Below are 14,501 nucleotides of genomic sequence, written 5' to 3' on the forward strand. Positions count from 1 at the left end.
TTCATTACTGGATCAGTATCACCAGTATTTTTATGCCCTAACTATTAAACTAATAGTGGCAAAGTTATAGGTTTGGGTTACTTAATTAAATAATTTTTCCTCCTTTCTAAATTATGCATTTTTATCAGCATCACTAATGAATTGTAGTGCAGTTATTCTTCCCTCGCTCTGATAGAGAGTCTATTTACTGCAACTGAACCTCGTCGCAGCATTAAAAACCCAGAGAACGCCTGTATCACAATTCCTTTATTTATCAGTATCAAATTACATAGTAAATTACTTTGGAGAATCTGTTTCTTGAATACTGTCATACAAATAAAAGATATTTCCATTATTTGACGTACCTTATTGTCTTAAAACTGTGCGTTGAAATAAAACATTTTGGCATGTCCCAAAGAAACAGCCTGCATGAATTTTCTGTACTCTGTTTACGCATAATACGTCTATACTTTTTGAGATGTAGCCACGGGTTCGTAAGTGGCCCATATCTATTATGGCCTTTACTTATCATAACATCCAGATCCTGTTCTGGGAAAATGAGATTCCTGAGCCGAAATCTAAGTTAACATGAAGAATGAAAGTCCTACCTCTCATCTGAGGAATCTGCACCCAATTTCCTAACCAAATCATACAATCTTGGGTCACCCCAGAAATCATGATTGTATTCCTCATTACTGCAAGAGAACCAGGATTCAGCTGGGAAGGTAAGTAACCCACACCAGGGATCAAGGCCCAACCCTTTTTTTAGGCTTGTACATTGTTAGTCTACTTATTTCCCAATTGAATTCTCTTTTGGCCGAGGTGAGCAGCGTTGGCCAAACTTCAAACTTCAGAAGGATTTGGGCATTCCCTTGAGAACTGTGTGTGTGTGTTTGTGTGTGTGTGTGTGTGTGTGTGATGTGCAGGGCACCAGAAACTGCACCCTGGATGATTTTGCAGTCCGACATGATGATGATGGAGCATCCAAGAGATGTGGCCAAGGTCCAAATGAACAGAAGTACAGAAACGCCAGTGCAGGGTCACAGGGGGACAGGAAGTAGGCAGCGTTTCCTGTTGAGCCCTTAGCCTGTCAGTATCATTTGAAGTCAGGTTTCTCCGGGAAGGTGCAACCGGAACGCTTGATGATCACACTGGCAGCATAGTGCCCGGCCCGGATACACTCCGTCAACGGCCGCTCATAGACCAGCTGAGACAGGAAGCCTGAAGGACAAGATGAAAGGGAGGGGAAAAACACACACAAAAGGCTGAGCACACCTGACGGGGAGAAGGACCAGGGAGAGAAAGGAGATGCAGAGCATGACTTTTGGGATTCTTCCAACTTCTTTGCCACCAGCGGGCACAGCGGGCAGGGACAGCTTTTTCCTGTGTCTGCCTGTGTGCGCAATTTGCTTTCTCCTTATGGTGCATGTTGGCTGCATAAATGGACTTTGGGTGATTAGAATGGAGTAATTGGGGATGCTTTCTGAGCCACCTGGCTTTCTCTGGCAGAGCTGGATCTGTTTTTTTAAAATTTGGCCTTCCCTTTTGCCAGTTCCCCCCCCCCCCCAAAAAAAAAGAGCACAGGCAGCTCATCCGGTGCTTCGCAGTACATACTTCTACACAATTGTACACACAGTTCTTCCTAAAACGTTTAGGAAGAATTCCAGAAGTCATGTTTCGCAGGCATTTGTAATATGTTTACAATGCAAATCCTTGGAAAGTTGATGCATTGACACTTTAAAGCTGTTGTGGGTATTTATACCATACCATACCATACCATACCATACCATACAATAGAAGAGTTGGAAGGGACCTTGGAGGTCTTCTAGTCCAACCCCCTGCCTAGGCAGGAAACCCTATACTGTTTCAGACAAATGGCTATCCAACATCTTCTTAAAGACTTCCAGTCTTCACAACTTCTGGAGGCAAGCTGTTCCACCGATCAATTATTATAACTGTCAGGAAATTTCTCCTCAGTTCTAAGTTGCTTCTCTCCTTGATTAGTTTCCACCCATTGCTTCTTGTTCTACCCTCAGGTGCCTTGGAGAATAGTTTGACTCCCTCTTCTTTGTGGCAACCCCTGAGATATTGGAACACTGCTATCATGTCTCCCCTAGTCCTTCTTTCTATTAAACTAGACATACCCAGTTCCTGCAACCGTTCTTCATATGTTTTAGTCTCCAGTCCCCTAATCATCTTGGTTGCTCTTTTCTGCACTCTTTCTAGAGTCTCCACATCTTTTCTACATCATGGCGACCAAAACTGAATGCAGTATTCCAAGTATGGTCTTACCAAGATGTTATAAAGTGGTATTAACACTTCACGTGCTCTTGATTCTATCCCTCTGTTGATGCAGCCTAGAACTGTGTTGCCTTTTTTGGCAGCTGCTGCACATGGCTGGCTCATATTTAAATGGTTGTCCACTAGGACTCCAAGATCCCTTTCACAGTTACTACTGTTGAGCAAGGTACCACCTATACCAGTGATGGCGAATTCCCCAGCCAGATCTAAGCCACTTTTGCCCTCTATTTCCCAAGTAACATTGTGCAACCATGCTCTAAATCCTGTTTAAAAATTCCATATTTGGAGTGGACAATAACATAATCCAGATTGATCCTTTCATTCTACAACTATTCTATGCTGCAACTCAAATTAAAAAACCCTTCCTTAATGGTGCTTTGAGAAAATGTAAACTGATAAAACATCATAAAAGCCACTGCAAAGCTGTTATTTTTTTTATATGATAGAAATGTAAATGAATACCAAAAGATAACATAGACAAAACTAGAAAGTCAATGATGAAATGTGACATGGGATCATGCTCCTTACCTCAAAGCCAATAGACAATTAAAAAAAAAGGAATTTTGTTAGTGTATTATAATACAAAGGAAAATGAAAATGGTGGGAAAGTAAGGTAGGGAAAAGGGAAGAGAAGATGTAGAGGAAAAGGAGGAAAAAACAAACAGTGTTGACTTCCAAGTCTTTTGTAGTACAGTAGAATAAGATAACAACAGAGTCGTAACTTGGTACTCAAATGCTTTGAAACTCATCGAATTTGGCATTCAAGGCATTTTGACACAAAAAGTTTGTCACAGGACTCATTGTTTGTTACACAACACTCAAGCTAGAGCTTGTTGTTGTCGGCTGCCTTGTGACTCACTACATTATTCCTTATGAGGAAAAGTTGTTTGGTACTCATCGCGCCTCCCGGAACCAATTAACGATGAGAACTGATGTACCAAAAAGGGATGTGGTGGCTCAGTGGCTAAGACGCTGAGCTTGTTGATCAGAAAGGTTTGCAGTTTGGCAGTTCGAATCCCTAGTGCCGCGTAGTAGAGTGAGCTTCCGTTATTGCCCCAGCTTCTGCCAACCTAGCAGTTCGAAAGCATGTAAAAATGCAGGTAGAAAAATAGGGACCATCTTGGTGGGAAAGTAACAGTGTTCTGTGTGCCTTTGGCATTGAGTCATGCTGGCCACATGACCACGGAGACATCTTTGGACCGTGCTGGCTCTTCAGCTTTGAAACGGAGATGAGCACCGCCCCCTAGAGTCAGGAACAACTAGCACACATGTGCGAGGGGAACCTTTACCTTTACCTTACTGAGGTACCACTGTATACAGCCTCAACTTTTTACTTTTACGTTGTTAGTATATATACTCAGTTAGTAGACAATTTTTTTAAGGATGACTAACGCAAAAGGGTCATAATGTAACACCTATTTGTAGGGAAAGGACAAAGTTTGCTTGGATGATAGAAAGAAAAAGGAAGAGAAACTGAAGCCAAGGAAGTTGCAGAATGAACGAAGGACAGAAATCAGGATGGCTCAATGCCAAAGGCTTCCAAGGATGAGCTTGAACGTGATACCCATATAGGATATCAACTATAACTGCATAGATACAGCTGAGACTCATGGGCTAAGTCCAATGACTAGGTTTTTGGGGTGTCTTTTTAGTGACCCCGTAATCCCTTGCATCGGGGTGGAGTTGGGGCAACTGAATGGAGTTGAGTGCTTACTGGCCGGATGCCCTTCCTGTCACCAATGCAGAGTTTCGCAGCTGACATTTACTCATTGTACACAGAGAGAGAAATACCTGCCGCTACCTAGGATTGAACTCGCAGCCTCCTGGTTGTGAGGTGAAAGCTCTCCCTCTAGGCCACTGCACTGCTCAAGTCCCATGACTAGTGTTCTGACCTAGGCTTCCCAAAAGCATGAAGCTGACTTCTCGTCCCGGTAAAACCTCTTTTATTCAGTTTAAAGTGAATTCCTCTCCAGCAAAGTCCCGGCCAACAGTCTTTCAAGAGATTTCACAACTACAGCCCTTTATCAGGCTTGGAGAGCTGCCAGGCCGATATCTTCCAAACGCCACTGTGTTGCAGACAATACTTGGCAAGAAGTCAGGAACAGATCTTCACCCTAATGAATTGAACTAATTGTCTCCTGCAAACTCCCCTCCGCTTTATTCCCTATGGGAGGAGCCATTCACTGTCCACCTGTGGCTTTACTCCCGAGGTGGCTCTTGTTCGTTAGCTGTTCCCTTCTCCTGGCAGCTCTGTGCATGCACACACTGGGAACAGGCTCCAGCTGTTCTTCTGCCCCACTGATCCCCGACTCCGAAGGCAGCTGATAACTGTCAGACGGCCCTGGCCAAACTCTCTGCCTCCGACGCAGAGCCCTCATCAGAGCCTTCCCCAGACTCCAGGACTGGTACCATGTTCCTCCTCAACTTTCTCACTGTCTGAGTCTATCACCAACTCCACTGGCGGACCCCAACAACTACAATATGGCAGATGTATTCTGGTTCCCAGTGCTAGATAATTCAATTGACACCAAATAGGAGCAAAAATGTTAATGATACGGAGAGGTATCCAATTAGATTGCATTTCATTAATTTAATAACATCTTTAAAATACTGGATCAAATATCCCTTTGTTTTGGCCCCCTTGGTTTCATCTACTTTTTTTTTTTTTTTTTTAAATGCAACCCTCAATCTGCAACCTAAGATTAGCCTGGTCCTCCTCTTAAAACATGACTTCCTTCACAAGTCTTTTCCAGGTCTATGATAGTTCTTCATATATTTTAATTGCATGCTCAGCATTGTGAACAATTAAGAGAAATAATTTTCCCCTCACACTTTAGTGATTATGTTCTTGGAATTTTGACAACTGGTATGATCCACCAACTTTGGTGGGATTAGCCTGGAGATGCCCCGAGTTCTAATTTTGTAGCTATCAGTTCGAGTCTCCCTATCAAGAGATGAAAAACCTGATGAAGCCAAAACAGCAAAGTATCATCACGACATGCATGTTAAGAACATTCAGAGGTTTCGGTAATTAATGTCATCGTTTCAGGAGAAATGTACGCCAGGCAATTTCACTTTAATATGAAAAAAGGGAAGAGTCTCAGCAGTTTTGGAAATTCTTATTATTCAGGTGGAGCTTCGTCAACTCACCTACTAAAGAAATGTTGGCAGATTTAGCACAGGTTAAAGGGTTCAGATTTTTTTTCTCACGAAAACAAATGGCTTCTGATGATTGAAAATTTGATTTTCTCCAGCTCTCAGAAGAAACGACGACGTAAGAAACATGGTTTGTCTTTACCATTCCATACAATATTTTATTTTATTTCATGTATTATGGGGGTCATCTGGAAAGTTGTTACTGGGTGGCTGATAGATACCCTGTTTCCCTAAAAATAAGACCTCCCCGGATAATAAGCCCAATTGGGCTTTTGAGTGCATGCGTTAAAATAAGCGCTCCCCCGAAAATATTGCAACACAGCAGTAGCCATGAGGTGACCAAGCTTGCTGTATCCTGCACCTCAAAAATAATAAGACCTCCCCGAAAATAAGGGGTCAAAAGAAAATAAGACCCTGTCTTATTTTCGGCGAAATACGGTAGTAAACTTTTTTTTTGAATTCCATAAATAGGTTTTAAGCTAGAGATAGTCATGTACAGGTAGTCCTTGAATTACGACCACAATTAAGCCCGGAATTTCCATCGCTAAGCAAGACAGTTTCTAAGTGAATTTTGCCCCATTATATGACCTTTCTTGCCACAGCTGTTAAGTGAATCGCAGCAGTTGTTAAATTTCACAGGGCTGTTAAGTCCATTTGCCTTTCCCGTTGACTTTGCTTATCAGAAGGTCGCAAAAGCAGATCACATGATCCGTCATAAATACTTGCCAGTTGCCAAGAGTCTGAATTTTGATCATGTGACGTTGCAACTGTCCTGCCTGTGAAGAGCAGTTATAAGACACTTTTTCCCCAGTACGATTGTAACTTCAAATGGTCACTAAGCGAATGGCTGTAAATTGAGGACTGCCTATATAAGTACAAAGATTTCAGAATGTAGGCAAAAGATAGTTGCCTTCAATGGGAAACATTCAATGGCCAAAGAGATGAAAATGGCCAGGCATGAAAATACAACAAAATAAGAAAATGTGTGTGTGTGTGTGTGTGTGATGCCACAAAAATCTCAGTTACTCTCTATGCTGCGCAGAACCTCTGGCTCAGTGTTTCTCAACCTTGGCAATGGAAAAAAATCTGTAGACTTCAACTCCCACAATTCCCCAGCTGGCATGCTGCAGAGTCGGACAGTGAGGAGGTTGGTGAGGAACATGGGCCAGTCCTGGAGGCCGGGGAAGTCTCTGATGAGGGCTCTGCATCAGAGGCAGAGATGGGGCCGAGGCCGTCTGGCAGTTCTCAGCTGCTTTCAGAGCTAGACAGCAGTGAGGTGGAGGAACAGCTGGAGCAGGTTCCCAGTGTGTGCAGACGCAGAGCTGCCAGAATAAAAAAAACAGCTAAGAAATCAGGGTCGACATGGGAGTAAAGCCACAGGTGGACGGTGAATGGCCCTTCCCATAGGAAATAAAAGAAGAGCAAAAGGGGAGTGGGGTTTTGCAGGGAACAATTCGTTCGTTCGTTCGTTTCAGGAGTGTGGAGATCTGTCCGTGAATCTCAGAGACTCTGTGCCAAGTCTTTCGTTGCACAGCACTACATTTGGAAAATATTTACATGGCAGCTTTCCAAGCTAGATAAGGTCTGTGGTCATAACTTCACCCTTGAAAGACTTTTTGCCAGGTCTTTGCTGAATGTGAAGGAGAGGAATTCACATTTATTTTAAAAAGGGGGCATTGTTTGCTTCGTGCTTTTTGGGGAAGCCTAGGTCAGAACAACTATGCTTATTTCTTTTATGAGTCCTAACTGATCCTGTTGCTTCAGGATATCCATATGGATTGAGATTTGAACAGGCATAGGTAGAACAGGACACCTGTAAGTAGATCTGTTCAATGCAAGATACCTTGAAGCAACTAGATCTGGCTAGTCACATATACAGCCTAGGAATGGCAGAAACAGAGCTGTAAACAGAGCTGCAATTCTCCTGCGGATGCTTGCAACATGAATAATCCCTGCAGCTGGAACCAACTCTGTGTTTCATGGCTGCATATAAACTGCAAAGCTCTCTCAAATTTAGCATCGTAGCAAATTTGATGACACATACTTCAAATTCACCCAGGCAGATCTAAAGAGTGGGAAGGGAAGTGTCGGATATTAGGGAGTATTGGTAATGTTGATGTTGTATTTGTTTAATTTCTTTGCTCCTGACGATGTTAAATTGTTGCCTGCATGCTGGAGTTATGTTGACAGTGAATGAGACAGCCAACTTGCAGATTGCAGGTCAAGGATTACACAACGCTAAGTCTACTGGAAAAGAGAAGTACTTCATCAGAGTACTGATGACAACTAGGTCCAAGCCAACAAACCTTCTCAATTGCTTCAGAGATATTTAATTAACCTGGGAGACAAGATGTGGGATTCCCAAGGGATCAAGTCCACCACAACCTCTTTGTCATTGAAAAAAATGGGAGTAAAACCATCAATGCAACCCAATTTGCTTAAGTTTTCCAACTCTTCCTTGGTAAGATGAAGAACAGTACAAAAATACTGTTTTGAAAAGCTTCCAATTCAATCTGAACTTGGTTTGTTCTAATCAGAGGGAGGGGAACCCATGCCGTTCACTGTGCCGAGTTCTAGATTCAAGGAACAGAACGTGATCTAAAGCACATGCAGCATCTGCCAGGAATAACTTTGTTGTTGTTAGTCGTGAAGTCGTGTCTGACCCATCGTGACCCCATGGACGACGTTCTTCCAGGCCTTCCTGTCCTCTACCAACCATCCTCCAGAGTCCATTTAAGCTCACGACGACTGCTTTAGTGACTCCATCCAACCACCTCATTCTCTGCCATCCCCTTCTTCTTTTGCCCTCAATCTTTCCCAGCATCAGGCTCTTCTCCAGGGAGTCCTTCCTTCTCATTAGGTGGCCAAAGTATTTGACCAGGATGTGGCCTTCTAAAGAGCAGTTAGGGTTGATCTCCTCTTGGACTGACTGGTTAGGAATAGCTTAATCTCATTTTAATCATCTCCTGGATTTGAGAGATTTCCCTCACAGTACCATGTGGCCCCATGTTTTGTTTAGGATGCCCCTGACAAATGTTATGTGTGCTACCACATGTATTCATAATGGCATTTGCCCTTTCAATGTTATTTAGTTAATGGATTTTGAGGCCACTCAACTCCAAATCATCCTAGGATGCCATAATACATAATTTAAAGAAACATGACAGTTGAATAAAATCATATAAATAATGTCCAGAAAAATAATAATAAAAGGGGCTATATCCTAACCCAAAGTTAGGTCTGAAAAGGCTTCTGAATTCTTGGAAGAGTGAGAATTATACATGCATGTGAGAGGATACCGTTCCAGAGGAATCTACAGGATAATCACTTAAATATGAGCTAGCAGGATGTTGCATCTGCCAAAAAACCCATGTTCTGTTCTGTTCTGAGGGAAGGGACTGGGACAGAGGGCATGCTATCTCAGTTCTGGAATGTATTAACTGATTATACCAGATTAGCTGAAACAGGCACCCCCTTAAAGAATCAGGCCCTGTGACATAAAAGTCTTGAAGTAGGAGATGAACAGGCGGAACTGATGGCAGTGTTAAACGTGTCATAAATTTGGAATCTTTGCTTTCCCACAAGGAATCCAAGTCCGCCTTCCTGTGAATTCAGTTGACCCTTATCTAATGTCAATTTAGTTTATCAGATTCTTGTGTATAGGTAGTTGTTGTGGCCTGCCAGTGGCCAGTGGAACTGGTGGCAGATAGTGAGGAGGTTGGGGAGGAACATGGTGCCAGTCCTGGAGTCTGGGGAAGGCTCTGATGAGTGCTCTGCATCAGAGTCAGAGATGGGCCCAGGACTATCCAACAGTAATCAGCTGCCTTTGGAGTCAGATATCAATGGAGCAGAAGAACACCTGGAGCCTGTTCCCGATGTGCACATGCACAGAGCTTCCAGGAGAAGGGAACAGCTAAGGAACAAGGGCCGACTCGGGAATAAAGGCATAGGTAGACAGTAAATGGCCGGAGACCATTAGTTCAATTCATTAAGGTGAAGATTTATTCCTGAATTCTTGCCAAGTAATTGCTGCTACAGCATGGCATTTGGAAGATATCGGCTGGCAGCTCTCCAAGCCTGATGCAGTTGTGAAATCTCATGAAAGACTGCTGGCTGGGACTTTGCTGGAGAGGAATTTCCTTTAACCTAAATAAAAGAGGCTTTATCGGGATGAGGAGTCTGCTTCATGACCTTGGGAAGCCTAGGTCAGAACATCAGTGCTTGGAACTCAATGATTGTTCCTGGTTCTTTGCTTTACTTTATAGGTGACAACCAATCCCTTGAATTGCATCTGAAAGTTGAGTGGTCATCAGCAGAGCTCACCAAGCATCAATGACACAAGAGACTTTCTGCAGTAATAATTAGCAGCAATGCTTGCAAATGAATCCTTTTGATGATCTATCCGTTCTCCATCCAAGGGCCAGGATTCTAGAATGTGTTTGGCCAGGATGTGCTTGCAACTTTTTTATGACTTTGTCCAGATTATGGAAGTCTGTTGTCCTGGGAGATCTCTCTTGTATTTCCACCCTTTGTTTAGTTAATTAGAGTTGGTTTTCTTTTATATCTGCCACCATATTCAGCAATTTTTAATTAAAATCCTTTACCTACTGTAGTAATTTTGTTAAAAATAATTATTTGATAACAATAAAATTTTCAGCAGTGTTTTCCTCATCTTCTAGCACCATTCATGCTTGATCTTCCTGATGTGATATCATTAAAAAAAACACACACACACACTATCCTTGATTTTAAAAAAAGTCTTCAGCAATATATGGCTCTGTGCTTTAAGCTCACTAAATCATGGCAGCAGAAAAAAATCCACTAATTTTGTTTCTGGAGTCTTTAGATCATAAGGTAAACATTCCCCTCGCACATATGTGCTAGTCGTTCCTGACTCTAGGGGGCGGTGCTCATCTCCGTTTCAAAGCCGTAGAGCTTTCTGAAGACATCTCCGTGGTCATGTGGCCAGCATGAATAAATGCCAAAGGTGCACAGAACACTGTTTCCTTCCCACCAAAGGTGGTCCCTATTTTTCTACTTGCATTTTACATGCTTTCTAACTGCTAGGTTGCCGGAAGCTGGGACAAGTAACTGGAGCTCACTCTGTTACGCGATGCTAGGGATTCGAACTGCTGAACTGCCAACCTTTCTGATCAACAAGGTCAGTGTCTTAGCCACTGAGCCACCGCGTCCCCCCCTTTTTATACAGAAAAAGTAAATAGTAAATAATAAAAAGTAAAAAGTAAATAATAAAATCATCAACCCAGGGAAAAAAAGTCTACCTCGCAGTCTCTGAATATGCTAGGTTTAAAAACAAGAAAGGCGTATTTAATGTCAGAATCACCCTCCAAGGACCTGGACATATTTACAGTAAAGTCTTGCCTGCTAGTGACTCCAAAGGCCCATATGGGGTCAGGTGGGGCCACCTCAGTCACCGTAGGCTGAGAGTTTACAGATTACAAGTAGTCCTTGATTTATGACCAAAATTGACCCCAGAATTTATGTTGCTAAGTGAGAAATTTTTGTCCCATTTTACGACTTTTCTTGCCACATTGCTTAAACAAATGACTGCAATTATTAAATTAGTGACACAGTGAGGCTGGTTTTTCTAGTCAGAAGGTCGCCAAAATTAGAATTGGAATGATGGTATTAATAAGTATACTTAAATAATATGGTGACTGGCATAAAAATGATATACTGAACTATTGATTAAATGAATAATGAAATATTATAATTCAATATGAATAGGTATATGTTTACTAAATGTAACAAATATGAACAAAAAAACTTTATTTGTATTAAAATGTATGACATGCAGAATATGGTGACTGATATAAAAATAACATATTGAAATATTGAATAACTAAAAAATGAAGGATTATAAGTTGAACAAGCAAATAATGAAAGATTTCAATTTAGCATAAATGTTTGTACTATTATCAGAATTATATAAGCTTGTTAAAAGTAATAAATATGATTAATGCTATTTTATTGGAGTGTATGTGTGTAATGTATGTATGTATGTATGTATGTATGTATATACACGTGCGCATACACACACACACACACACACATATATTATCCTATTTTTATTAAAAAGTAAAAAAGTATGACACTTAGAATAGGGTAATTTGCATTGAAATGAGACATTGAAATATTGAATGAATAAATAATGAATTCTAATTTAATAGAAATATGTGTATTATTACAAGGATTATATAAGCTTGTTAAATGAAACAAACTTGATTAATACTATTTTATTTGTTTTAAAATGTATGATATACAGGTGCCACACTGTTCACACATTGAGATGTTTGATAATAATAATAATAATAATAATAATAATAATAATAATAATAATAATAATAATAATAATAATAATAGTGTGACAGATCGTCATTTGGAGCACAACACACCAGATATCACAGTTGTAGAGGGACGAAGTGTACATTTTATTGACATTGCTGTTCCAGGAGATGCCAGAGTCGAAGAAAAAGAACTAGAAAAAATAATGAAATACCGCAACCTGGCCATCGAAACTACACGGCTATGGATACATCCACAAATTGCAGCTTCCTGCAATAACACCAGTGGAACTGCAAAAAACTGTGCTACTCGGAACATCTTATATTTTAAGAAGGTACTTGGTTGATACCTAGGACTCTGGCAGCAAACCGTATCAACCATTAGCACCAGTCACTCGTATCTGTGATGCATTTTTGAATGTGCAGTTTGCTGAGTTTCATGTTTAATGAATAAAGTATAAATAATAATAATGTGACCCCTGGACATTGCAACCGTCATAAATATGAATCAGTTGTCAAGCGTTTGAATGTAAATCATGTGACCACAGGAATGCTGCAACCATTGTTAGTGTGAAAAATGATCATAAGTAACTTTTTCAGTGCTGTCATAATTTCCAATGGTCACTAAATAAACTGTTGTAATTTGAGGACTACCTGTACAACAAAATTGACTTAACAGTCATTGGGAATTTGGAGAAAGTGGTATTTCTGTCTTTTTTTCCCATCTGGAAGCTACATACATACATCTAAAAATATGCTAAAACAAACATCGGTGTTTTGTGCTGAATAAAAATGTTCAGATGTTTTAAATTATAACGTTTTAGTGTTTAAATAAAATTAAAATAAGCCTTGACTATTGTCTAAACTTTGGAGCTAAAAACTCTTTTGTTATTTCAGTCAAAAGACTTTTCTTCAGAAGTCAAAATAAGAATAGCGAGGTAATTTCTTCTCAACCCACATAAATAGCGAAGAATTTTCTTTTTTGAAAAAGCCACAAATAAACGAGGCTCCACTGAAAAGAAAGCTGTGGGGGCTTGCCTGTTATTAATAAAGAACCTTTCCCCAAACTGTACATTTTGTTCCTGCACCTTTGATTTTGCTTCCTTATGTTCGTTTGTTGAAAGCTAAGAAATTGCCTTCCTGTTCTAGGACCCATTGCTCTAGCTTAGCGTGCAGGAAATATATCAGAATGATTTGAGTCGTAAAATAAGATTTGTTTTAAGCAGGAGAATATTTGAAAAAGGGAAGAACTGCGCTACCTTTTAATACACTCGCTGGCTTTTTATGTCCAAGCCCAGCAGCTGCTCAGCGCAGCCGGCGATGTGTTATTTACAGAGTCCGTGCTGTTCTATTCAGTCACTGCCCAGCTCCTTGTCAATAATACTGCACTTTTTCGGAAATATCGCAGGGCTGATGGGGATGCCCGAAGGCTAGTCAATTTCAGTTTGCTTTGGCCAAAGCAGACACACACTGGGCTCACACCAGATGATTCACAACCACAACCAAGGGAGACGCGAAAAAGAAGGATTCCCGAAGATGACACTAGGATCTTAACTCTGTGGCAGGTGACAATCAAGAAGTGCAAGAGATTTGCTTTCTTAAAATGAAAGCACGATTACCTGGGATGGAAGCTTGTTTAATTCAGAGAACCATTCAAGAATAAACTAGAATTTAATTTTATACTAACATACCATGCACTTTCTGCATCGGACCCACTGAGTAAATGGGTAAATTCTGAACAGAATCTGGGGCCAGCAGCATATCCAGCCATTCCACCCTATTTCCTACAGGTGAGGATAGGACAGGTTCGACATTTTCTCAAGAGTACAGAAGCTGCCCAGGATAGCTTCCCCTTGAATGTATATCAGAGTTGGTATTCAGCCTGTTCCAAATGGTTCGCTTGAAATGGTAGAGGAAATTGTGCCATGGCTCTATGCTGTCCTATTTAGGCATGTTTTCAAGCCAAAGCGCATGCATGAAAGGTGGAGCGCATGTGTGGATGGGCGCATTCACATTTACAAACTGGAAGGGAAAGTAAGTGAATACCACCCTTAATGTATGTGTTTATGTGTATGCGTGTGTATCTGTCTGTCTGTCTCTATCAGGGGTTTCAAACTTGATTTCATTGAGGACTGCATCAGGGTTGTGTTTGTATTTGGGGGGCAGGGGTAGGGCGTGGCCAGCTCAACGTCACTCATGTCAAGGGGGTCTGTGGTGGCCCGAGTGCTCTGCCAATGAAAACGGGCTTTTGATTTCCTTTTCCGGCTGTAATGGCCTCCTGCAATCTTCTGCCAGCAAAAACGGAGCTCAGGAGGACCACGCACAGCCCACATGAGCTCTGTTTCTGGCTGCAACAACCTCCTGCAATCGTCTGCCAGCAAAAACAGAGCTCGGGAGAACAGAGCACAGACCTCGTGTGCTCTATTTCCGGCTGTGATGGCCTCCTGCAGCCCTCCTGAGTTTTGCTTTTACTGCCAGAGGCACTGTGGGCCAATCCTTCGCTGTTTCCAGGGCGGCCCTGCCTGCCAGATCTAAGCACCCTGTGGGCCGGATGTGGCCCCTGGGTCTTGAGTTTGACATCCCTGTTCTACACCTATCATGAATTTTTATAGCCAATAAAACTAATTTGTCCTTTAGGGCTTCTTCTCTTATCATCCATCATCATTCTAGCCATTGTCTATCCACTGCAGGATGAAGGCCTCTTCTTCATGTTTTCAACCAAGATGGTCCCGAGCTTTCTTTTGCCAACTAGGCCCGCAA

At 41.6% G+C, this 14,501-nt stretch overlaps 1 protein-coding gene across 2 annotated transcripts in view; it reads right to left on the reverse strand.

Annotated features, from left to right (window-relative positions):
- Positions 1-229: 229 nt before the first annotated feature.
- Positions 230-14,501, reverse strand: part of ADK (adenosine kinase) — a 298,775-nt gene continuing 284,503 nt past the window's right edge. For both annotated transcript variants that reach the window (XM_081956528.1, XM_081956529.1), the window contains exon 11: positions 230-1,200. In XM_081956528.1, the coding sequence (XP_081812654.1) occupies positions 1,076-1,200 (125 nt within the window). In that variant the 3' untranslated portion in view covers positions 230-1,075. The remainder of the gene's footprint in view (positions 1,201-14,501) is intronic.

Source organism: Natrix helvetica, assembly GCF_964273705.1.
Source record: "Natrix helvetica genome assembly, chromosome: 5".
NCBI classification, from domain to species: domain Eukaryota; kingdom Metazoa; phylum Chordata; class Lepidosauria; order Squamata; family Natricidae; genus Natrix; species Natrix helvetica.